This window comes from Prunus dulcis, chromosome 4 (assembly GCF_902201215.1).
Source record: "Prunus dulcis chromosome 4, ALMONDv2, whole genome shotgun sequence".
NCBI classification, from domain to species: Eukaryota; Viridiplantae; Streptophyta; class Magnoliopsida; order Rosales; family Rosaceae; genus Prunus; species Prunus dulcis.
The window spans coordinates 4,304,045-4,326,752 of record NC_047653.1 but is presented as its reverse complement, the minus strand read 5'-3'; the positions used below and the strand labels follow the sequence as shown (position 1 = coordinate 4,326,752).

The 22,708-nt window shown below is 36.4% G+C and overlaps 5 protein-coding genes across 6 annotated transcripts; 1 reads left to right on the top strand and 4 right to left on the bottom strand.

Moving 5' to 3' along the window:
• Positions 1 to 529: 529 nt before the first annotated feature.
• On the bottom strand, positions 530 to 6,449 carry LOC117624253 (ornithine aminotransferase, mitochondrial). Its single transcript, XM_034355406.1, has 10 exons — positions 6,073 to 6,449; positions 5,462 to 5,570; positions 4,989 to 5,219; positions 4,461 to 4,620; positions 4,202 to 4,257; positions 3,843 to 3,995; positions 3,457 to 3,554; positions 2,825 to 2,905; positions 1,800 to 2,033; positions 530 to 948 (listed from the first exon to the last, which is right to left on the bottom strand). Exons 1-10 carry the CDS (start codon positions 6,228 to 6,230, stop codon positions 810 to 812), a joined length of 1,419 nt encoding a protein of 472 aa, XP_034211297.1. The 5' UTR covers positions 6,231 to 6,449; the 3' UTR covers positions 530 to 809.
• A 2,649-nt stretch (positions 6,450 to 9,098) lies between these two features.
• LOC117624252 (KH domain-containing protein At4g18375-like) lies at positions 9,099 to 13,757 on the bottom strand. Its single transcript, XM_034355404.1, has 8 exons — positions 13,645 to 13,757; positions 12,669 to 13,283; positions 11,493 to 11,984; positions 10,691 to 10,930; positions 10,151 to 10,417; positions 10,008 to 10,063; positions 9,809 to 9,905; positions 9,099 to 9,658 (listed from the first exon to the last, which is right to left on the bottom strand). Exons 2-8 carry the CDS (start codon positions 13,257 to 13,259, stop codon positions 9,527 to 9,529), a joined length of 1,875 nt encoding a protein of 624 aa, XP_034211295.1. The 5' UTR covers positions 13,260 to 13,283; positions 13,645 to 13,757; the 3' UTR covers positions 9,099 to 9,526.
• A 533-nt stretch (positions 13,758 to 14,290) lies between these two features.
• LOC117624251 lies at positions 14,291 to 15,008 on the top strand. The gene has a single exon (XM_034355403.1). The coding sequence runs from the start codon at positions 14,424 to 14,426 to the stop codon at positions 14,769 to 14,771; it is 348 nt and encodes a 115-aa protein (XP_034211294.1). The 5' UTR covers positions 14,291 to 14,423; the 3' UTR covers positions 14,772 to 15,008.
• A 367-nt stretch (positions 15,009 to 15,375) lies between these two features.
• LOC117624250 (protease Do-like 5, chloroplastic) lies at positions 15,376 to 18,009 on the bottom strand. Of its 2 annotated transcripts, XM_034355401.1 has the most exons (8): positions 17,698 to 18,009; positions 17,311 to 17,460; positions 17,082 to 17,144; positions 16,851 to 16,940; positions 16,368 to 16,490; positions 16,057 to 16,144; positions 15,878 to 15,952; positions 15,376 to 15,612 (listed from the first exon to the last, which is right to left on the bottom strand). In XM_034355401.1, exons 1-8 carry the CDS (start codon positions 17,959 to 17,961, stop codon positions 15,506 to 15,508), a joined length of 960 nt encoding a protein of 319 aa, XP_034211292.1. In that variant the 5' UTR covers positions 17,962 to 18,009; the 3' UTR covers positions 15,376 to 15,505. The 2 variants fall into 2 exon arrangements, with proteins under 2 accessions (XP_034211292.1, XP_034211293.1); XM_034355402.1 differs by lacking the exon at positions 16,368 to 16,490.
• A 1,011-nt stretch (positions 18,010 to 19,020) lies between these two features.
• On the bottom strand, positions 19,021 to 19,984 carry LOC117624248. Its single transcript, XM_034355399.1, has one exon. The coding sequence runs from the start codon at positions 19,924 to 19,926 to the stop codon at positions 19,156 to 19,158; it is 771 nt and encodes a 256-aa protein (XP_034211290.1). The 5' UTR covers positions 19,927 to 19,984; the 3' UTR covers positions 19,021 to 19,155.
• Between the last annotated feature and the right edge of the window lie 2,724 nt (positions 19,985 to 22,708).

The window sequence follows — 22,708 nt, the reverse complement described above, 5'->3', positions numbered from 1 at the left end:
TCATAGCATGCATCACAAATCTAAAATTAATTGGGGCCAATTGATCTACCTCTCATTTCTTTTACTTTAAAAAAGAAAAAGAAAAAGAAAATAGAGAAGAAGTAACTACTTGAGAGGGACATGAAGACAAAACTCATTTGGTATAAAGAAAAAAGGATAGATAGAATTCAAGAATTGTAAATAATGAATAATTTTACTTTAGATTAAATTATATACAAGGATCCCTTGGCATGATGTAGAAGCAAACACGTGATATCTAACAAGCACAAGACCGTTACTACCTAAGATTTTTGTACATTGTATGTCCTCAATGGTTCAAAATTCAAATGGTTTAAACAAAACATTGTTTGAATTTGTACATAGTACAAGATAAGATAGAAGAAGCTGACAAACAAGAGTTCATGTCCGCTTGGAGAAAAACTTGTATATTATGGGGATAGCAAAATGTGATTGGTCGGGGCTATCCCCGTATCATTCAAGTTCTTCTCTTGCTTGAATGTGCAAATCAGAAAGTTACAGGAAAAAAACATAACATTAAATTGACAACATTAAACTAAATGCATCTGTGTAACAGTTTGTTCTGCATTTTAAAACTCAACTAGATAAAATAGAAAATAAAAACCAGAAACTCTAACAGTGAATGTGATGAACTAAGCCCTACGATATTTCCTTTACATTTATTCATCCATCCACACAGTGTAAGGTATTGGGACAAATAATAATTTATTGAAACAGAGAATAAGTTCGAAAAGAAAAAAAATGGAAATTTCCCAGGATTCACAAGGATATATGATTCAAAGATTGTTATCCTATAAGTCTCGACCACAACGGTCACATATGTTAGAAGCATCCAAAGAGATGTTTTTTGGCTTTTCCTTCTGCATCTTTGGTAGATCAAGTTCCAGAACATCAGAAAGTGCCTTTGATCCTTCTTGGAGCTCCTCCAAACTGAAAAATAGTGCATAAAGTTATATGATCGGAACATAATCAAGTATTTAAACTGAAGGTAAATACTGACAAACAAAAAAATGAAGGTACACAAGTTGTCATTTATGTTAGCGCACGAAAGATATTACTCAACATATTGACTTGTAGATTGTAAGAACATAGAAATGACACAAACGAATAGAGAGGAAATGGAATTCATGTTAGCATACATGAAATCTTATATAGTAAACTTGGGGGGTTACTTCAGGTTTCAATATCAGAAAATAGAAATGACAACTTGTGGATATATAGTAATATATCAATCTAGTTGTAGGAATAAGTACTTGAAGAAGCTGAATGTGCAATAGAACTTACTAAGCATGGTTCGACATAACTGTAGAATAATACTAAAAAGCCTACCTGGTTGATTTCAGCATTTGCCAATGCTAAATCTAGTTACCGGAGTAGTGTAGCTTGTAAACTATAGGTAATGAACTAGGGACTCATCTCTTAAGCAGACTACTTTAGGAATCGCAACTGAACTATTCACTCATTTAAGAAATACATGGCCAGTAGCCCAGCCTCTCACATTTTGCATACGGACATGCACGCACTTGATCTTTTTTGCACACACATACATATAAATATCAACCAAACATATAGATATATGTAAGAAAATATGATACAAATTTATTCTAGGATAACCTGTGTTCATCATAGAGCATCCAAAACCCCCCATCATTGATCCCTTTTCCACTGATATAAAGGTAAACAGAGTGCAGGAAAAGGTACCTCCGGACCATAGTTATGCTTGTCAGGTTCTTAGTTTCAATGAGATTAAAACATGATTTATCATCAACATCTGCATTTACCTCATGGAGAGTGGAGGAGTCAATCGGATAATAGTATCATGTGTTGGCTTGGCAAGAATTCCTCTCTCCTTCAACTTTAGGCAGATATCATAAGCAGAAACGGGGAACAAATTCTTGCTATTGAGCTCCACAGCATTGAACAAACCTCTTCCTCGAACTTCCTTTATGTAGTTTGGGTATTGCTGCTGAATCTGGAGTAACTGATTCCTAAGCTCTTGTCCCATTTGGGCGGATCTGTAGGATAGTTGAACATCAAGAAACATAATTTCTATGACGATTTTATAATGACTAGACTCATGCACAGGTTATGTGTGTGTAAAAGAAGACAATATATACACTTCGAGAAAAGCACGGAGGAAGAAAAAATTTGAGTATGGGGGAGGGAGGAGGAATACGCATAACATTACCAAAATTAATGTATGGACCTATGTTATTTCAGGAAGTATTCTTATTATTTATCATGTTAACTGCAGCTTGACTGCAAATGATATTGGTTGCAGCCTGACTGCAATCTGAACATTAAAGATTGATCTTGATGCTAAGTTCTTCGAACTTGAGTTCAGAAAAGAAAAACTTAAAGCCACTGATGCATCAGAAAACATTATGTATCACCTCTCAAAACATGATTGATGAAAAGAAATTTACCAAATCAATTTCTGTAGAAAATTTGATATAACTAGCTAGGATTGAATGCAGGATAATTACATATTTATTCCTTAATCGGTCAACTGAATATAAATCCCCAAATATAAAATCTAGGAATAGAGGATAGAAGAAACACCCTCAAGGATCACCACGGATCACTATCATATTCATAGATTGGCATGCCCAAATCTCTCTGTGAGCTTGAGCAACAGATTTTGATTATATAAATAGATAATGCATTCTCCATATTTTAGTTCTCCACTACCTGATAATATACATGGCCAAAAATAAAATATTTCAGCAAGACTTCGTTAGTCACTTTCCAGCTTTTGTTTTCAGTTATCTCAATACTAAAAAACATCACGCTACATATGTAATACCTTTCAGCAAGTCTCTCATCTCTGATTACATCAAGTGAGGCAACAGCAACTGCACTGGCCAACGGATTACCCCCAAAAGTACTGCAAATAATTCCAAATAATAGCAGGTGAGCTCTATTATAATAAAACCAAAATGAAGGCAAGCAAGTGCAAAATAGACTATCAACATCTCACCATCTCTGACTGAGGTTAAGATGGAAGATCTCCCATAAACTACAACGCTGAATACCCAAATAGGTGTAACAATGTAAACTAGAACTCTTATACAAGTGAGGTTTTCCTAAAAGTTTGTACTCTTTTGAACCCTGTGGAACAAATGGACCAACTGAGGGGCATTCCTATTCCAACCATCTTCTGGACACAGCCAAGGGCAGTAATTCTTTCCGTATCCATTTGAACCAGATATACTAGCACAGGGGGAATGGAAAGCTTCTGCTATGTCATATGTTTTTTTTTTTCTTTTTTAAAAGAAGCTTACTGCATAACAATGGATACTATTAAAGATCAGGAGATCAGTCCTGGTAAATAACTTTCGAGTAAAAAAATTAGTGTCCAGAAATACATCTACAGAATTTAATATGGTAAGTGGATTAAGGAAATATCTATAAATGAAAGCAGTTATAAAAGCAAACCTTCCATGCTCTCCAGGTTGGATACAAAGCATTACGTCTTTGTCTGCGAGCACCGCACTTACAGGTACCACTCCACCGCCCAATGCTTTTCCTAGTATCTGAATAAAACCCATAAAGTCTTCGTAAGTATGAAACATATCTACCATAATTATAAACCAGTGTCTCGCAGTGTGGAGAAAAACTGGACTACAAGAAAAAAGAAGAAGAGGTATAATTGTGAATCATGAAGACTAAATAGCTTCTGCATTTTAACGTATTGTCAAAGGTTTGGATAAAGAAGAAATATGTGTTTAGAGCTAGGTGACTTCAAAATAAAATATGAGAAATAATATTGGTATGTCTATATCGGCAGTCAAAAAAAATTATCAATACTTAAAGATACTCACCACTACATCTGGGCGAACTTCCTCCCAATCACAAGCCAGCATTTTCCCTGACCGTGCTAAACCAGATTGTATTTCATCAGCAATCATTAAAATATTATATTTTGAGCACAGCTCTCTGACAGATTTCAGATAACCATCTGGAGGAATTATAACCTGTGATCACACAACAGACAATTTTCTCAAAACAATTGACTGAAGGTGGGAATAATTATGTAAAACAAATTGAACGACACAGTCATTTCTTGAGTTTTATGCTTTAGAACACATGGTAGAATCCTGCATGCAACAAGTCTAAGTTGATGGCATTCCTTTGGAACATCCTAAATCAATCCGATATTGAAATACCAAAAAAAACATACCCCAGCCTCTCCTTGAATGGGTTCAAAGAGAAATCCAGCTATTCTATCTCCATACTCTGCACCCAAAAACAGAGAAATTTGTCAGTTCAATTTTAGTACACAAATCTGGTAGTATTGCGGCAATACAGATAAATATAAAAAAAGGTGCGAACCATATGATGATTTTACACAGATGTTATCTTGTTTAGTCGAAGGATGAATTACATATCAAACAAGCACCAGAAACTATTAAACAGGAAGAAAAAAAATGTATCCAAACCTTCAAAAATCTTTTCAAGGCCAACTGCATCACCAAAATCAATTTTAAGATGTCCAGGCAATAAGGGTCCAAAACCTCGGGTTGCGTCATTGTCACAGCTCATGGAGATGACTGCCAATGTACGACCATGGAAGCAGCCACAACACGAAACAATAATAGCCTGTGTATGGCTCAGTTGAATTAGGGACATATGTGAGACAATAACCTTAGTACCCTTATTCTTGTAATGTGCAGGTTACCAAATTAGAAAGGCACAGCTCTAAGAGAAACAATCAAGCCAGCTATAATATAAAGTGTTCTAACTTGAGGGTGATCTAGTTCCCTAAATTAATAGATTTGCCTGTGGTTATTTTCTCTACGGTGGGTACAGACAATAAGAACTACTCTGGTCAGTGAACCGACTTCAGGAAACATTTCTCTGTGCCCCCGTCTAGAAAAACTTGAAGATATAAAGGTAACTTGAAGATATAAAGGTAAGCCAAAACAAATAAAATCTGTCAAAAGATAGATAGTCTCCTTGAGTTCTACCTCATTTTTTGGGATTTTTTTCTTCTCATAACCCCATTTCCTCGCCAACTTTAAAGCTGTTTCCACCGCTTCAGCACCAGTGTTCATAGGCAGCACCATGTCATATCCCAGCATGCTGGTTAGATACTCAGCAAATTGTGGAAATCTATCATTATAGAAAGCTCGAGAACTAAGAGTGAGCCTTTCTGCCTGTTCTTGTAATGCCTTCATGATCTTTGGATGACAATGTCCCTACAGCAGGATGCTCCATCAAATAATAGAAAAACATCTTAAAAATTGGAGTTTCTTATGTGAACAAGCTTCTTCACTGGCTTTACATTTACTCAGATTTAAAGAAAAAAGCCACTGTCAAAATGAATATGTATGAGCAGTTCCACTCATAGGCTAGTTACAAATATGTATGCAAAATGTATGTGTGAGTATGTGCACGCGGCAAGCACGAGCGTTGTAACATATTTACAAACTTTCTATACCTGATTAACAGCAGAGTAAGCTGAAAGAAAGTCCAGATATCTGTTTCCCTCTGGATCCCATATAGATGACCCCCTTGCTTGAGAGAATACGACGGGAATTGGGTGGTAACTGCAAATTGCACCAGGAAAGTTTGTCAAAACGATATCACTGAAACTCTGTAAATTACTCCAAGCAAAGAATTTAACACGTGTAAACCATCAAGGCAAAAACTTAGAAGGAGCAAGGGAGCTCCAGAAAACCTTTTTCACGGAGGAGGCCGGACCTTGTCATAACCATCCCATACCAATATCCTCATTTTATATAGTTTTTCCGTGATTATCAGAATTAATGGTACTCCAGAAAAAAAAAAATGAAAATTTCACTCGGATCAATCAACAAAGGGTCCAAAAGTAGAAAAAAGACACAGAATTCAATCACCCGAGCTCAAGATACTAAGAAAAAACAAAAAAAACCCATCAGGCACACATCCAAAATCCACAAAGAGGGAATTAGATGAAAACAAGCAAAACCCAGATTGAAAAATGAAGAACAACTTAAGTGACAGAAAAAAAAAAAAGAGAAATTTTTGAAGGAGAACCGAAGATCAGGAGGAAAAAGATAAAGAACTGACTTGTGGGCGCTGTGTTCATATTCAAAGCTGATGAGTTCCTGGGAAGACGAAGGAAGAGTAGCTTGAGGAATAGCACCGAAGCTCCTCCTTCCACTCCAGATCACTCTGTTCGAGCTCAAGTTGCTCAGCACACTCTGCAGAGGCCTCCTGCTCGCCATTGATGATGGATGGTTGAGATGCTCTGGGCCTCTAGATTCTTGTGATTAGTTTCCTAAATACCAAACTTTCCTGGATGTGATTTTGGAAGAATGAGATGTTCAACCCGCCCTTTTTTTCTGGGTAAATTTGCTACTTGTCAGAGTGGAAGATGACGATAATGACGCACATGTTTGTTCGGGTTTGGCATAACTGTCGCTATACGACGCAGTGATACGCCTTCCAAAGGATATCCATGATCCTAAATAATAGTGCCACGTCACATGTATCTATCTAATATTTTCATTTTCACTTAGCTCAAGCGATTAAGAATAGTGTTTTCAAACTACACCTACCCTTGTATAAATTTTTTTTAATTAAAAAAAATACGCACATATGATGATATGAAGTAGGAGAAATCACTATTATTTTTAGAACTAATACTACATATGATGATATGATAATTTCTTATTTATTATGATTAAATAATGTTCTGAATGTGCCCAAACATATAATCAAGTGAAACATATTGCTTGAACGCGGATTTAATGCTCTCTAAATTCACATAGAATGTTTGATTTGTGTTTTACTTATGGACAAGCAGAGGTATGTGAAGTAGGAGACCAATTTTATCCTTTAAAAGGGAGTACATACATTTAGACAACATGTCACTTAAGATATGGTGAAGAATTAATTATTTTTTCATAGCTTTGTTTATAACATTACTTTCGACGTGTCATTTGATAATTCCTTGGCTTATTTTGATAAGTTATCTAATCAAGTGGATTACACGTATGAATTCATAGGATAAAGGTATCCTTTTGAAATTTAGGTCTTAATCAATGGGAAATCGGGATGTTAGTTGAATTGGCTCAAACTTTTGACGTGCTCTTAAGTGGTCTTCGGTTTAAGTCCTTATGGTATCTTTGTGTGTGAACTTCCCCCCTTCTCTTCCTAACTTCGGCGAAAAATACAAAAAAAACGATAGGTCTCAAATTCAATAAGAAAAAATATAAGAGAAGTCGCGGCACTCAATGTTGTGGTATTGACGACTTTGGCTGATTGCAAGTCAGTATGATATGTTTTTCCACTCACGTTTTGCCTAATTTCTCTATCCCTGGCCCTTTTTTCTTTGAGTGCAATGGAGTTTTAATTTTCTTTCTTTTCGTCTTTTAATTCTGGATTAAGTTCCCGAGTTCTCTTTGTCATAGGTAAGCTAGCTGCAAAACAAAGCATCTTTGATCGAAAATTCACAATCAATAATCAAGCCTCAATCTAGCACTTGCCAAAGTTGAAAGTAAATACTTTCTGGACTCTTTATTAAGAAAAAGGTCATAAACCTGCAAACTCGTTTTCTTAGTACATTACTTACAAAATCTTTCACAGTACAGACAAATATACAAGTTATTCAGTGTTGCCACATTTGGCATCCCCTTCCCAAACTGATCCCCCGTTACAGTGGTTTCAGTTTCAAACAATCAATGGCCTGTAAAATGCGGCCACATGTACCGTATATACGAGTGCTTCAACACAAACCCCCACCAACAGTGAAACACCATCTTAATTGGATTTCTAGACTTCCATTCTAAACACTAGAAATGCACTTGAAGTCAAAATACAAGAGAGTACAAGGTCTGTTTGAGGAGAGTGGCTTGACAACAATCTTAAAGTCGAAATGGAGCTGAAGTAACTAGACCTTGAAAAAGACGGTCTTAAGTACCTATGAGCCAATATGAACACCCATATGAACTTTCCATTGGGACTAATATGAAGGAAAGAAATTGAATTTCAAGTGGCTTGTTGATACGTCCTATTATCTCCGCAACCTACGAGCTTTTCATTGTGATCGATATGAAGGGAATGAATTTGAGTTTCATGGGTTTGGTGATACATCCTCTTTATGGCTAGTGTAAAGAAACTGATCTAAAATTCTACAGTTCTGTACAACCTATATCCATCTATATCTGATGCAAGAAGTTTCAGCACTGTAAACAATTAGTGCCAAACCACTACAACAACCATCTACACATGATCCGAATGGCATTATGTCAAATAGCATGTGGTTCTAGGGGAGCATCATCGCTAAACAGTAATACTAGAACACAGTCAGGCCACATTTGCAGACAAAAATTTGACAGCGAAATGGACAATTAGAACTAGAATATGGTAACTCAATCTCCACCAGAACTAGATGGCATCTCAATATGCTAGCAGTTTGATCTATGAGGAGATATCATGGGTTGAGAGAATGCGCTGATATCATTAATGCAGATAATCCGTTTCTTGCAATTAGTAATATTGAATACCTAGCTTAGTTGAATTTGTGAAAAGAGAAACTGAGTAGCTCTGGAAGCACAGCAGTTCACTCATGGATCAGATTCAGATGGCAAAATAAAATCCTATAGCTGCTCAAAACTATTGCGATCAAGAGGACAATATGAAGTCACGCTGTCAAAAAGACAGCTCCATAATTGTGAATATTGATTTATCCAACGATCTTATGAAGCAAAAGATTTCAATGTGCAGGGCACACTGATTAATGTTAGAGAAATGTTGAGAGATTTCCTATACTTGTCGTGAGGATGGAGGCAAAACAAGCCAAGAGATCAATTAGTATTTCACATGTACAGTGATTTTGAAAATTTGATTCTGTGAAGATGTTTCACATGCCCGAGATGAAGACAGAAGATAGAGAATAAAGAAGGAAAAAGATTCCCTTGGGTTTATCTAATTGCAGAAAGCAGTTCCTCTCTGTTTAAGCTGCAGTATGCATCTAAATTACGCAGAACAGCAAAAAGAAGAGATCATTGCCAATAGCATTTCACTTGCACAATTGATTGAGAAGATGCTGAGAGCAAGAGTTGAATGGCCAGAGAAATAACATGCATATATAATAAGATCGACAATCATGGTCATTATTGAAACTGGCAAGAACATGAAATTATAGAATATTGGGTGTGACAATACCGAAAAATTAGATGAACTTTATATTAGCGAAGATAAGACCAGATGAAGTGATGTGACAGGAAAGAAAGGAACTAATATTGTAGATTAAGAATAGATTCGGCGACAGACAGAAGGCTACATGCCTAAGCATAAACCCAGCAGTGAATCCTCTGGCTCAGTCTCAATACCCGCTTTAGTGGGAAAATCAGGAAGAGGTCAAGTTGAATAAGCCTAGAAAAGAAGCCTTCTCCAAAACCAAACCTAAAGGACTAGGATAGGAAGAGAAATACCCAAGATTCTCTGCTGTACACACCAGACATATATTAGCTTAAAGGACTATTCACCTTTAAACAGCAAGAAGTACCCTAGGAAGTTAGGGGGCCATTATAAACGCCTGAATCAAATTCTCTGCTGTACGCTTCTGTTCAGGTGTGCCAGATATATGAGCAATACGATCACCCCGGGAAGATTTGGAGTCAGAGATCTCTATCATTGCACCTGATATCTGTAGGAGAAACAAATATACATGGGAATGACATCAAAGACGCATACTGAATATGTTCAGGTAGAAACAACCTAGGTTTCCCATGTTGCTCCATCTCCAAACAATAAACAACCAGTAAATGTAGATCCTAAAATGGAAAGATTCTCTCACCTTCCGAATATTGGCTATATTTGCCCCTCCTTTGCCCAGCACCTTACCAACTGCATTAGCAGGAACTAACATCTCAAGTGTTGAAGGGGGTGGCAACCTGCATAGAGGCATGTTATTGAAAAGTAGTGTAAGGGTGCCAGAATAGAAACCGAAAAAGACAAGCTTCACAAGAAGATAGAAAAAAACTTAATACGCTGACCCTCCATATAACTTGGATGAATAAGACGACATGGATCCATAGCCATTTTCTCCCATCTAAAATAGAAAAATCAAAGAAGTACTATCAGAGATTTATTTACGATATTTATTCAATTCCAAAATAAATTACTAAAATTGACATACCGACATAGATCCATATCCATAGAGGCTACCAGAAGAATGCATGCCCAAGCCACTTCCACTTTCAGCCCTCTGATCATAACCCAATGAAGTAACTGGGGGGACAGAAGGCAGGACAGATGGGATTGAGAGACCAGTGCCACCGGAGTACAGGGATTCAGCACCACCAGAGGGGTTATGACCACCATCTCTATCCTTTAAGACATCGTCCCGGAGCCTCAGAACAATCTGAATAAGTGCATCCCTCAAACTACTGGGTTCACCTGCCACCTAAATTAGGAAAAAAAAATAATAATAATAATAATAAAGAGGTGATCAACAAAAAAAAAAAGTGAACCATAAAGCTCAAGGAAGAATGCTTCCGACCGAAGTCGACCATTGAACCTCCAAAAACAGGAACGGGTGCAAAATTAGGTCTTATTTTGTTTTGCAGGTATCAATCAATTAATCAGAATCAAGAAAAAAAGAAAGACATAGTGGAGTTGGAGATACACAAAATTTCTAAGTATGTGCACAGCTGAGACGTATTTATTTAAAACCAACCTCAACAAGTTCGTCATTAGCATCAGCACATTTAGGCTTATCAGCTTTTGAAATACGGACGTCAGCTTTTGTTCTCTTTCGGATTTCATTTATAATTGAACCACTTTTTCCAATAATACAACCAATAACTTTAGATGGAACAAGAAGTCGAATAGAAACAGAGTCATCATCTTCGTCATTTATCTTCCCTTGCAGCAACAGAACAGCTTCAACTGCCATGGATTTCAGATCATCGGGCGACTGCCAAACAATAAACCCAACATGATCAACATGTACTAGAACATGAATACCAAGCACAGATGTGTGTCCTATGGATAATGCTAGTCAAGATGATTCACAACTTAATCACCCAGCACAATGTTGATCATGAAATTTTAGTGACAAATCCAGCATTAATGTTAAATGCAGAGGAATGGATAAGAATGAGTCTTCCTCAGAACCAAATCCATTTTTGACATCATAACAGTAAATAAATAAGAGCATATGCTCACAAAAAAGATCTTGGCATTGCCAACATCTGCATAAACCCACAGCTTAAGGAAGTAAAATATTGGATTTGATAGAACTTCCAGGACGAAAAGTAATTTTGTCTTATACTATGCAAACGCATCAGTAGTACATCTAGCATACGCAAAATACTGAATTTAGTGGCAAATGGATTTATACAGAACTCTCCCTAACTTTTGTACTTTATAACATCTACCAAAACATAAAAGGATGAGTATACCCGTCCTTGTCATCATGCTATCATAGTCATACCGCTATTGCAACAATAGTAATAATACACTCGTCACGGTCATACCTCTGTTGCGGCAACAGTAATTATACACTCATCACGGTCCTTGGTATCATCAACCTCGACACGAGCGCCACTTGCCTGCCTAATGATTTTAATTGTGCCCCCACCCTTGCCAATTACACGACCAATTTTGTCAAAAGGACACAGTACTCGCACAACTAACTCCTCAGATCGGGAGGCAACACTGAAACCAGAAACTAAAGGAAGGGCAGATGAATATATGGGCCATGTATTCCCTGTATCCGCGTAACCCTGAAGATCTTGAACATGTGTAGCACCTATAATTGGAGGTACAGATCTAGAAGGGACGATAGGATCTGCACTTTGATATAGTCCACCTGGTTGATAAATAGAGACATCTGATGGGATAATTATGCTTGGAGGGGCTTCTGGTACTGATGTCTCAAGAGGAATCTCTTCCCTCGGAGCAAACTTGTACATAATTGCAGAGACTGCAAACAATGCTCTTTTCACTGCTTCGGATTCTCCATTTATCTGTTTACAAAGGGAAAGGAACTCTTAACACAAAAACATTACCAAATAAGAAGTTAACTAAACAGGAAAGTGAAACCTCTGGAGAAAATTGACAAGTATAAAATAACGAATCTATTGTGAGAATGTGAAGGTGACAATGTCCCACATTGGAAAGTTGAGGTTCCACCCCAAAACCAATTGGCAAATTGGGGGAGTAGCCAACACCTTATAAGCCCTTGCTAGGTTTCTCAGCTTTCCAATGCGAGACATTGTCACCTTCACATTCTCACATCTATTACATTCTATGCACAAAGAAGGTCCATTTAACACAACTATTAAGGATCTTCAAAGTAAAATGTTCAAACTACACAATTTCTCTACATGTTGTAGAGTCCCTTGAGACTGTTCATTCTATGCACGCTATAGACTGTTCATTCTCCGGTATCCAATAAAAGTATTTCATCAGCAAAAGAAGAAAAAATGATCACGATTTGGGAAAAGAGCCATATCCAAGGCAAGAAACAACGAATATAGCCCAGAACTAAAGAGGTACTGTATCGACAACCCAACATTCGAATGGAAATGCCTACTTTCAAAAGCAACACCAAAATTGTAAAAGCCATATTCCTAAATGTTTTTATGAACAAAATCAAAAGCAAAACTGAAACATGCAGGAATTATTCTTATTTAATAACAAATACTAACCATAAGAAAATTGTCAAAGTCCATAGCGCATGAATGTGTTGGGTCAGTGGCATCTTTTGCAACAATCTTAATGTTGGTCCTCGTCTTGCTTCTCAGTTTCTTTATAGTCGAACCAGCCTTACCTATTATATTTGCAGACTGGCTAGAAGGAACAAGAATTTGACAGTCTTCCCTACTATCCCTCCGTTTCTTGTCAGAATCTCCAACAGAAGCCAATGCATTTGAAATGGCAGTATGAACTCTAAGAAGAGCATCCTGGGCAGCACACAGAGGTTCCCTATCACTAAACTCATCATCAACTTCGACTTCTTCCTTATCCTTAACATAGCTGTATATATTTATAACCCTATCTTTAGCACCTGGAAACGGATCCACAACCTTGATTTTCGCTCTAGTATCTTGCCTTATTGTATTTATCACTTTCCCACTCTTACCAATAACACTTCCAATAACCCCATCAGGGCATAGAATCCTATAAACAACCATTTCATCACTACCCTTTTCCTCTCTGTCATTAAAACGCCTCTTTTTGTTCTTGTTACCCCCATCATGGTCTCTCTGAGAACGATAGCGCTTACCCGTTTCACCCATTATTCCTCTCAATGGATTTTCCTCCTGAAACCACAACACAAAACAAACTTAAGCACTCTCCTATAATTATTGAAGACCCCTAATTACCATACAACAATAGTGGCAAGGCAAGTAAGAACAAGATTGATTTTCATTCATTCGTGGGGGGTTTTCTAGCTGCAGTGGTTAATGTGAATTTATCCCACAACCAATGTCAGAGTGTGAATCTCCCAACCCCCCTTGGCCTTCTGTGCACCATAAGAAAAAATAATAATTTGGGTCGTCTTCCATTTTTAAAGTAGGGGTATTTTTACAGAGAAAAAGGAAAAACCTTCCAAGGAAATTAGAAGTAGATGATGAAGCGGCTAATCCAATGGTAAACCCAAACCCTAGTCAAAAAACGTACCTTATAATCAGATAAGTTTGCCCAAGACAGAGGTAGAGGCCTCTGAAGCCTTTTGGATTCTTGAAGTAGTTGAGTTTTAGATTCCTTAGGTTTTTTTGTTTCTTTGTTTTTGCTTTTTATTTGCTCTAATTAATATTTGACGTAGGAGTAGGAAAGGAACGGTTAGATTAGATGGTTCTGATGACGGAGTGCGTCATCTTTAGACGGCTTTGCCATCAAGTTGCTCCTTTAAAATTCCCTTTTTTATAATTATTAAAAAAATAATTCTCTTCAAATCATTTTTCTATTTTGAGCAAAAATAATTCTTTACTTAGAGATTCGTTTTTATAAAATAATTTTATGGAAGAAGATATTCCTCATTATTGCAAATCACAATTTGATAAATGTGTAAAAATAATTTTTCAAAAACTCAGAAAGAAAAACTTCCACACACATATCATACCATACTTTTAGTAATTGCAAATCAGAGTTTGACAAATGTGCAAAAATAATTCATCGAAAATACAAAAAAGAAAACTTCTTCACTCATGTGATACTCATTGACAAATACATAAGTTTCTAGGAAGTTAGTATTTTCCAATCCAAAGATTAACCCCCACAGGGATTGCCAACATATGGGTACTTTAGTATTTTCAGTTCAACAGTAAGATTGTCTTTTATTTTTATTTCGAGTTTTATACTATTTGGGCACAAAACTAAAAAGATCATCTATCTGGGCTCTGGGCTTATTACGAATTTCATCAAGCATCTGCGAACTCAAACGCAAACGCACTACGAACATGGAACAAGAAGCGGCGGAGACACTGGTTCAGGCGGCGAGCTCCAATGGGTCGAATCCGAAGGGGCCAGACGAGTCGGAGGCTGTGAACCGGGCAAGGAAATTGCTGTTTCGGCGGATGCTAGTGGGGATAAGAGATGGGCGGTTTTTCCTGGGAAATTTTCACTGCATTGACAAACAAGGAAACATCATTCTTCAAGATGCAGTGGAGTATCGTAGCACGCGGCGGTCTTCGCCTTCTCCGATGGAGCAGCGGTTCCTCGGTCTCATTCTTATCCCTTCTTCTTGCCGTGTCTCTTGTCATGTTGGTTGCTCTGTTGAAGAACAATTGTCTCTGCTTTCATTCTAGGAAGAAAACTAGACATATTAGGGTCCTGTTGCTATTGGGATATCTAGAACAAGCGTTTGAGTATGTTTGATTTTATGAATAATGTTAAAACTGTTTTGCAATCCTATGTTGTTTTTAGCTTTCATAAAGCTTCATTCATGTCAGATTGTTTCTGAGCACTGTGTGGCTACCCATGAATTCGATTTTTCTTTCGTAGATGTTCGTCCATCGAAGAGTTCAGGTGGAGTTACTGGATCACTAGTTTGCCACATAGTGCTTTTATAATTTTTGACCAAATTGGCATGCATTCTTCGAATTTGAGATATCGGCCAAAAGTTAAGTGTTATGATTCTTGCTTGTCATCATAGTTAAATTCTGGGTTTAACACAGTATGATGCTTTTGAACAATCATGAACAAAACTTTACAAGTAGGGGATGATATCATAGATTTAGAGACTTCTTTTCTTGGTCTGGTTCAACTATGGTTAAAAGGTTTTCTGCATGATGTGGTGAAGTTCATATGGAAATGACATAGTTTTCTGTTAAAGCATGACAAAGGAAATTTTGGCAGCACCATGGTGCATTGGAAAAGTTAACCAGATCTTGTGTGAGGTTATCATGTATGTTTCTTCACAATCCATCAAAATAAATATTCATTTAGAAATTGGATCGGGTTCTATGAAATTTATACAGCTTGTTTTTCCAAGAGACATATCGGATATGAGGAATATGTTTTAGGTACAATGGTAAATCGATCAAAACCTGTCGCGGTACGGTGTTCCATATACAATAAGGTACGGTACAGTTCGCACAACAGTGTCGATTGGTATTGCAAAGTTAACACCAGACGATGCTCCTGTTCCTGCAAAATATAGAGAGAAAATATAAGCATTTAAAAGCCGTAAGTTAGCTTCCAGTGTTTTCATGAAAATGTTTGAAGCTTTGACTACGTTTTGTAGTTCGGATATGTTTTGCTGGTTAAAATTTTTGTTAGGTTCCAAGTTCCAGCCTTCTGAATAGGGTAATAGAACTTGGGATTCAAAATCTCCTCCTGGTGTGGTGCTGCCAACTAGTTTAGAGCTCATTCGAGGAACATTTGAGAATACAAATGAAAGAGCATGCTTTACCTTTGCGAGTGAAGGTTGCTGTGTTAACTCCAATAATATGACCATATGAATCAATCAACGGCCCACCTGAATTCCCTGCAGAAATTCTAACATATATAAGGCTGAAAACTTTGACATTATAAGAAAATGAGTGAAAGTTTATGCAAAGGCTAGAAGATTATGCAAATTGAAAATGTTACCAGCGTTAATGGCAGCGTCTGTTTGAATAGCTCCTCTAATGGCCTTTCCATCTGGTGAGGGTATCTCCCTGCCTAATCCACTGACCACCTGCAATATCCAAAGTACCCATCAGACCATAACACATTCGACAAAGAAACTAAGAATTTTTTTTCTTGAGTATTAGGAAAGGAAACTAGTTAAATGTAAACCATCTAATAGTTTGACATTTTGCTCCCACTTGTTATCAACATAAGGAAATATCATACGAAATTGATCAAAGCATTAAAACACTCTAAAAATTAAGTGTAGATAGTGATATTAGAAAAGTCACCCCTATTGTTAGAGTGTTCTCGTATCCATAAGGATTCCCAATGGCAAAGCAGCTCTGACCCACATGTAAACCATTAGATGTGCCAAGAACAACAGGTTTTAACTCATGTCCTTCAACATCAACCTGCACATGGTATTAGGCTAAGAATCTCCAACACCTCTGGCCAAAATAAAGACACTCACATGTACTTGATAGTTTAATGAATGCAGTAGGAGAGAAAACTGAAATCTTGCATGGGAAGTTCGTTATTTCAAATTGCTCTCCTTTATGCAAATAATGAATGAATATGGACATGGTGCATTAGTTTACATGATTTTAAGAAATGAGATTGATATCAATACAATGATTTCTCAGTATCATATGCATATTACGTGGTTCCAGTCATATACGAAAAGTCTTTAGTAGATAATGATACAGTGGCTGGAAGTTATCAGCATACAACAATAAGGAACTAAGAAGAGCAACGACCAAGAGAATAAATACCTTAAGAACAGCCAGATCATAGGCTGGATCCACACCAACAATCTTGCCTTCACTGTAAAAACCATTGCCTCTTGCATCTACAAGATAAACCTATAAAGAAAGACACGAAAGAAACTTCGAAAATTCAGACGAATGACTTGAGCTCCAAACTAAAACATTCAACATCAGTCAAAAGAAAAGTTAAAAAAAAAACCATTACAAGGCTTTTAAATCGAATAAAAAGGACAAAACCTTACAACGCTGTAATCCGGTTTGGTCTGTGGCTAATTTAGCCACAACGTGGTAATTTGTGACCTGGAGAGACAAAGAATTGACTAATTTCAGTACCATGGATGTAAAGATTTATAAACTAAAATACTATACCTAATTATCTGGGAGTAGATGCAAATTACTATAACTCGGTTGCACATAGAATCTAAAGTTAAGTTCAGATGGAGAAGCAGAAGATAGGTATGCTTACAATGTGACCGAACTTATCCCAAACAAAGCCTGAACCTGTTCCTTCAACTTTGGAATTTCCATCCTCACTTAGAAAGACGGCATCAGGAGAGGCCTTGAGGCCTTTGTCTATTTCCAGGTCTTTAATAAAAACAACTGATGGAGACGTTTCCTACAACACAAACACATAACCCACACATTATAGAAAAATGAATTTTGAGCAGCAGATTGATGCAAAAAGTATCAGATTAGGAAAAGGTAAAGAGATCAAGATCATGTGAGTAACAAATAATGCAGGCCTCTCTGTGACCCAATTGCAATCTCTGCGTAATATCAACAATTCTCCTAAAAAATAGCTCTCAATTTAGAGAAAACCATGAAAAATGTGTCAATTTAGAGAGAGAGGGACCTGGAAGAGACGCACAGAGCGGTCCTCTTCTTGCTGAAGCTCATCTTCTTGTTGCTGCTGAGCAAGTGCAAGGTGAGATGAAGGTTGTGGGGAAATGGGGTTATAGAAATGGAGCAAAGAAGCCACCACAACACTTGGACCAAGCACTATGGCTCTTCTCCTTGTGAGAAGAAGACCCTTCTGTGAAGGATTTGAGGAAGAAGAAGAAGAGTTGGTTGGTATTGAAGAAGGCTTGATTTGGCTAAGAGAACCCAACACCACCATCTCTCTCTCTCTCTCTCTCTCTCTCTCTCCCTTTCTTTCCCGGGTATTTTAACTGATTTTTTATTTTTGTTTTTAATTTTTGGGATAAGTAAGGCTGTCTATGTGTATGTGCTTCACAACGAAACGTTTGCAGACAATTTTCATATTTGAGCTTATTTTCCTTTTTGAAAAGAAAAAAAAATTAATTCAGAAAAATGTTTTGGTTCAATGGGCCGGGTTAGATCCATTTAAAGAGAGTTAAAGCTCAATTTGGGTCAAAATGGGCTTTCGATATATGATGGGTGTGTTGATCAAATTCTTGAAACTACACTAGGCTACGTGTCAATTACTTCCATGGTGAATCTATAAATTGTATTATATAAAAAAAAAAAAAAGGATAATTATTTTAAGCTTCTTTTTGGTTTGTGGTTGTTTGTGGTTTAAGGCAGCTTTAGGCTTCGTCCGAAAAAAAAAAAGAGTTAGCTTTAGGCCTTTATGGATTTTGATTGATTTGTCGACCAAAGTTCAAAATTTTATATTTATAATTATCACCCATGTTTGCGGCTTGTCTTCAATTATCTTTTATATATATATGATTTTATATTTATAATTATCACCCATGTTTGTGGCTTGTCTTCAATTATCTTATATATATATATATATATATATATATATATATGTTTACTTAAATTACGGTAATAAAAAAAGCTAAATGAAAATTACATCAGAGAAAAGGGAGTTCCCTATAGATTATGAAAGAATTGTGGAAGATTGCAAAAGGAAGAGACCCCACTAAAATCACATCACTGATTGGGGTTTGATGGCGAGTTTCTGTTCCATTCAATTTTAGCCTAGAACTCATATTCTGGCAGCCCATTGAGATTTTCATGCAACGAGAATATTAATTTTTGTTAGTTATTCTTAATTAATAGTGTAATAATATGCATGATAATTTTTTCACGTGTCATTGCAATATGGATTAGGAATAACAAAATAGTATTTACCTAATTAATTAAAATGCATCGAGACGACAATATATTTAGAAGAAAAAAGGAGGTTTCAAAATAAAATACATATTCATGCATACAAAAACTATTCATACTAAACATGAAATCCAGAGTATTTACATAATTAATTGAGAGCTGAAACAGAAACACAAAATTTTTGGGCGATGAACTCTCTTTCATATTCCATATATGCATGGAACATTAACTTCTAGACTTGGTGGGAGTTTGTAGCTGCTGATTGAAGCCTAATCTGCTCGTTAAACCTCCGAATAAATTCTTCAATTCTCCTGTTCAATTCTTCATCTGACATGACCGAAAATTCATTGTCTTCAACAGTATTTGGCTCGTACTTCTTCTCATCCTCTGACCTCTTCAAAATATCCTTCTTCCTCTCATCGATCACAGCTCCCTTTGTCTTTGTTTTCTCAGACTTACTTCGCTGGTAAGTTTTTGCTGCAACATTTTCTCTGCCGCAACCTTTGTTCTGATCATCGCCTTTCGACACGTGGACGACACTCTTTTCTTGGACAACTTCTTTATTTTGAGTGTCTGCCACTTCTTCATTCTTTGCTTTCATGTCGTCCACGTCCACCTCTGATTGCTTATTGGGACAGCTGCTTTTCTTGAAAGCTATTTCAGGGTATTGAGAAACAAATGAGGAAACACTTCGAGCTTGGCGGTGGCTCATGTAGTCTTGGTAAAGATGTTGGTCTTGTATATTATCTTTGGCGGAAGAGAAGGCGCCATAGTCAGCTGCAATGATGAGGATGAGAGTGTTGGATATGGCAAACCAGAACTTGGTGTTGTGGAAGAGAGTGTGGAGAGAGAGGTTGAAGATGTAGAAGATGGAAATGTAAATGCATATGGAGAAGAAAAAGGCCAAGAAGGATATGCCCTTGGCTTTTTCAGGGTAATATTCTTTGGGTTTGTAGGGTTTCATTGAATCTTGCACAAGATTTGTTGATGGTAGTTTGGCCATGTTATTCTGTGGAAGAGAAGAGATGCAAGTGGAAGAAGAAGGACTTGAGATATTGCTTGTGGGGCGCAAAGAAGCAGCGAAATGTGGTTTTTAAATTTGGTTGGTAGAAGAAGTTCCAAATGAAGGGTTTTTAAATACTTGCGAGATTTGGATATACTGCTGAGTTAATAATTGAGCAATGACTTCAATTATTAGAGGTGTCGCCTTTATTTAATTATGTGATTTACCATGTATGCCCCTCATCACTTTGGCTCCAAGAAAGACCTAGAACAACCATTTGGATAAATATCCTTAATTGAGAAGATTGGAAGCACTAAAAATAAGTAATCGTAGTTCTCTGTGCTTTTGCGACAGCTCAAAATCCAATTTCATAAAGAAAGTCAACCAGGCAAATAGCCAAAGCCATGTCAGCATAGGAAGACAGCACAACAACACATGTCGCTTCTTCGTTTGATAGTTTTGTTTTGCTGTCATTAAGCTTGTCGAAAATACACCTTGAAAGGAGCCATTTTCATTGTTACTGTGCCTGCTGTTAAAATTAGGTCTGCCTGTCTAGGACTAGATCGTGGCACCAGTCCATAACAATCATTAAAGTAGTGAGTAAAAATATACTCTCTTAAACAACTCACCTAATTAATCTCTCATAATGAAGGCATTAATTTGACAGCGGATATCATCTTGTACACATAAGATTGTGACAACATGCACGCATGGATGGTACCCAGTTATTTGAGATTACAGGCCACATAATAAGAAAGTAGGAACATCAAAATTATAGAGAAGCGACCAAAAGTCTGCAAGTCTGAACATTCATGATTCATGGTGGTTGGATATCAAAATCAAGAAGATGAAGTTAAGGTTAGTCATCTTTTCCAAAAGTCGTCTCGTCTGCAAACCCTTCTTATCCTAGTCATGCTATGTTGGGTGTGGGGCGGCCCTAACACCTCAGCTTCTTAATAAATTACTTACTTCACAATTAATCATGATAATGATTACCATACTGAAATTGTTGTGGGACATTTAGATGACTCGTACATAAGTACAATATAGTGTAAAATTATAATTGTGCTTGTCCTGGTGACTTGCTTTGTACTTTAATCAAAATCTGGGGAACAATCACTCATGGGGACCCTGGTGTGTCACTTGCTGATTGGTTACTTCAACATCTCTCTCTTTCGTAATTGAATCGTGGATGATATTATTAACCAAGTAATCATATTTTATGTGTGTAATTAGCCAGATTTTTGAAGTGACGGGAGGAACACTCAAAGAACAGAAAGAAGACTAGTCAACATTTGAGCTGTAAACTCGTAATATAGACTTGAAAAAAAAGAAAGATATTGAGACGGAATGAATGAAGGATTGAAGCATTTGAGGTTTAAATATACATACTGCTTTGATCACGGAACAAAAAAGTCATGATTGCGGTGCGTATGCATATCTTTTTATGCTCTCTGTGATCAAAGAAGTACGATTCGAGATCGAGAAGCTCAGGAAATTTAATTTTCATACATTTTCATCTTAAATTCTGCTTAAATTACGACCAATATTAAATTGATTGAAATATGATGAACGATACCATGCATGCATAAGTAGCGTTTACTTTGGTGGTTCTTCTCTTGTTGTTTTAAGGCAAAGAAAATCATTAATGTGGAAAGATGAATGGACTTAATTAGTTAAGGTTACATAAGAATCCATATTTTCCTCCACAATCAACGAACTAATTAATATTGTACAATGAATGATTATCGAATTTCAGTCTATATACAAGACAAATATAGTAGACGACGTGGATTTAGCCAAGTTGGCTAGAGCGGATGTGCTCCTTACTCTGCACTTAAATTCGAATCCCCTTCCCCAATAATTTAGATTAAATTAAAGTAGATTTTCGCTTGTTTAAAAAAATAAAAAAATAAAAAATTTGTTGCACTTATTATCTATTAAAAAAAGTAGAATTGGGTTGTATAATAATAATAATAAATTGACTCTGATGGAGTTTTATATGTAATAAGTCGATTGTCTGACGTTTATATGATGTAATGCTTTCAAATTCAATTCTACGTTTTCATTGCTTCTCTAACTTGAAAGTGAAACGTTGGTTTAGTCAACAATATTCTGATTCCTTTGCTTTGATTTTTAGATTTGAAGTGTCGGATTTGTTCACCGTTTGGGTTTCAAGCTTTAAGGATTTGTACTGTTAGATGTGAGTTAACCTACTAAATTAATAAGATTTATTTCCTAAATTAATTAGGTAATTTATTTCCGTATTTTATATAGTTGACACATCTTTATATAATTATGAGAAATTCTCCTAATTAATTCTGGTCTCTATTTCCTTGTAAAATACACTTGTAAACTTCTATATATACCTCATTGTGGGAAAGAATACAATCTTAAATTTTGCCGCATATTGTTCCACTTTTCTTGCTTTGATAATCTTGGGTTTAGGGTAACTGTGGGAGCATATATTTTCGTCTCCAATCAGGGCACGCCACGTGGAAAAGAAGATTATCTCTTAAAATAATTAATTACACCAGTTTATCTGGCTAATTAATTATTTGGGATAAATATCTTAATTAATATGATATCATCTTTATTTAAAGAGATAATATCATTAATTAAGATATTATCCTAATAAAGAGAAGATAATACCATTTAAATCAGATATTATCTTCTTAAGAGATAATATATATTTAATTCAGATATTATCATGCCCAACTCGATTCCTACGAAACCCTAGCCCCGAGGCTCCTATAAATAGACAACCTCATTCATCATTCAA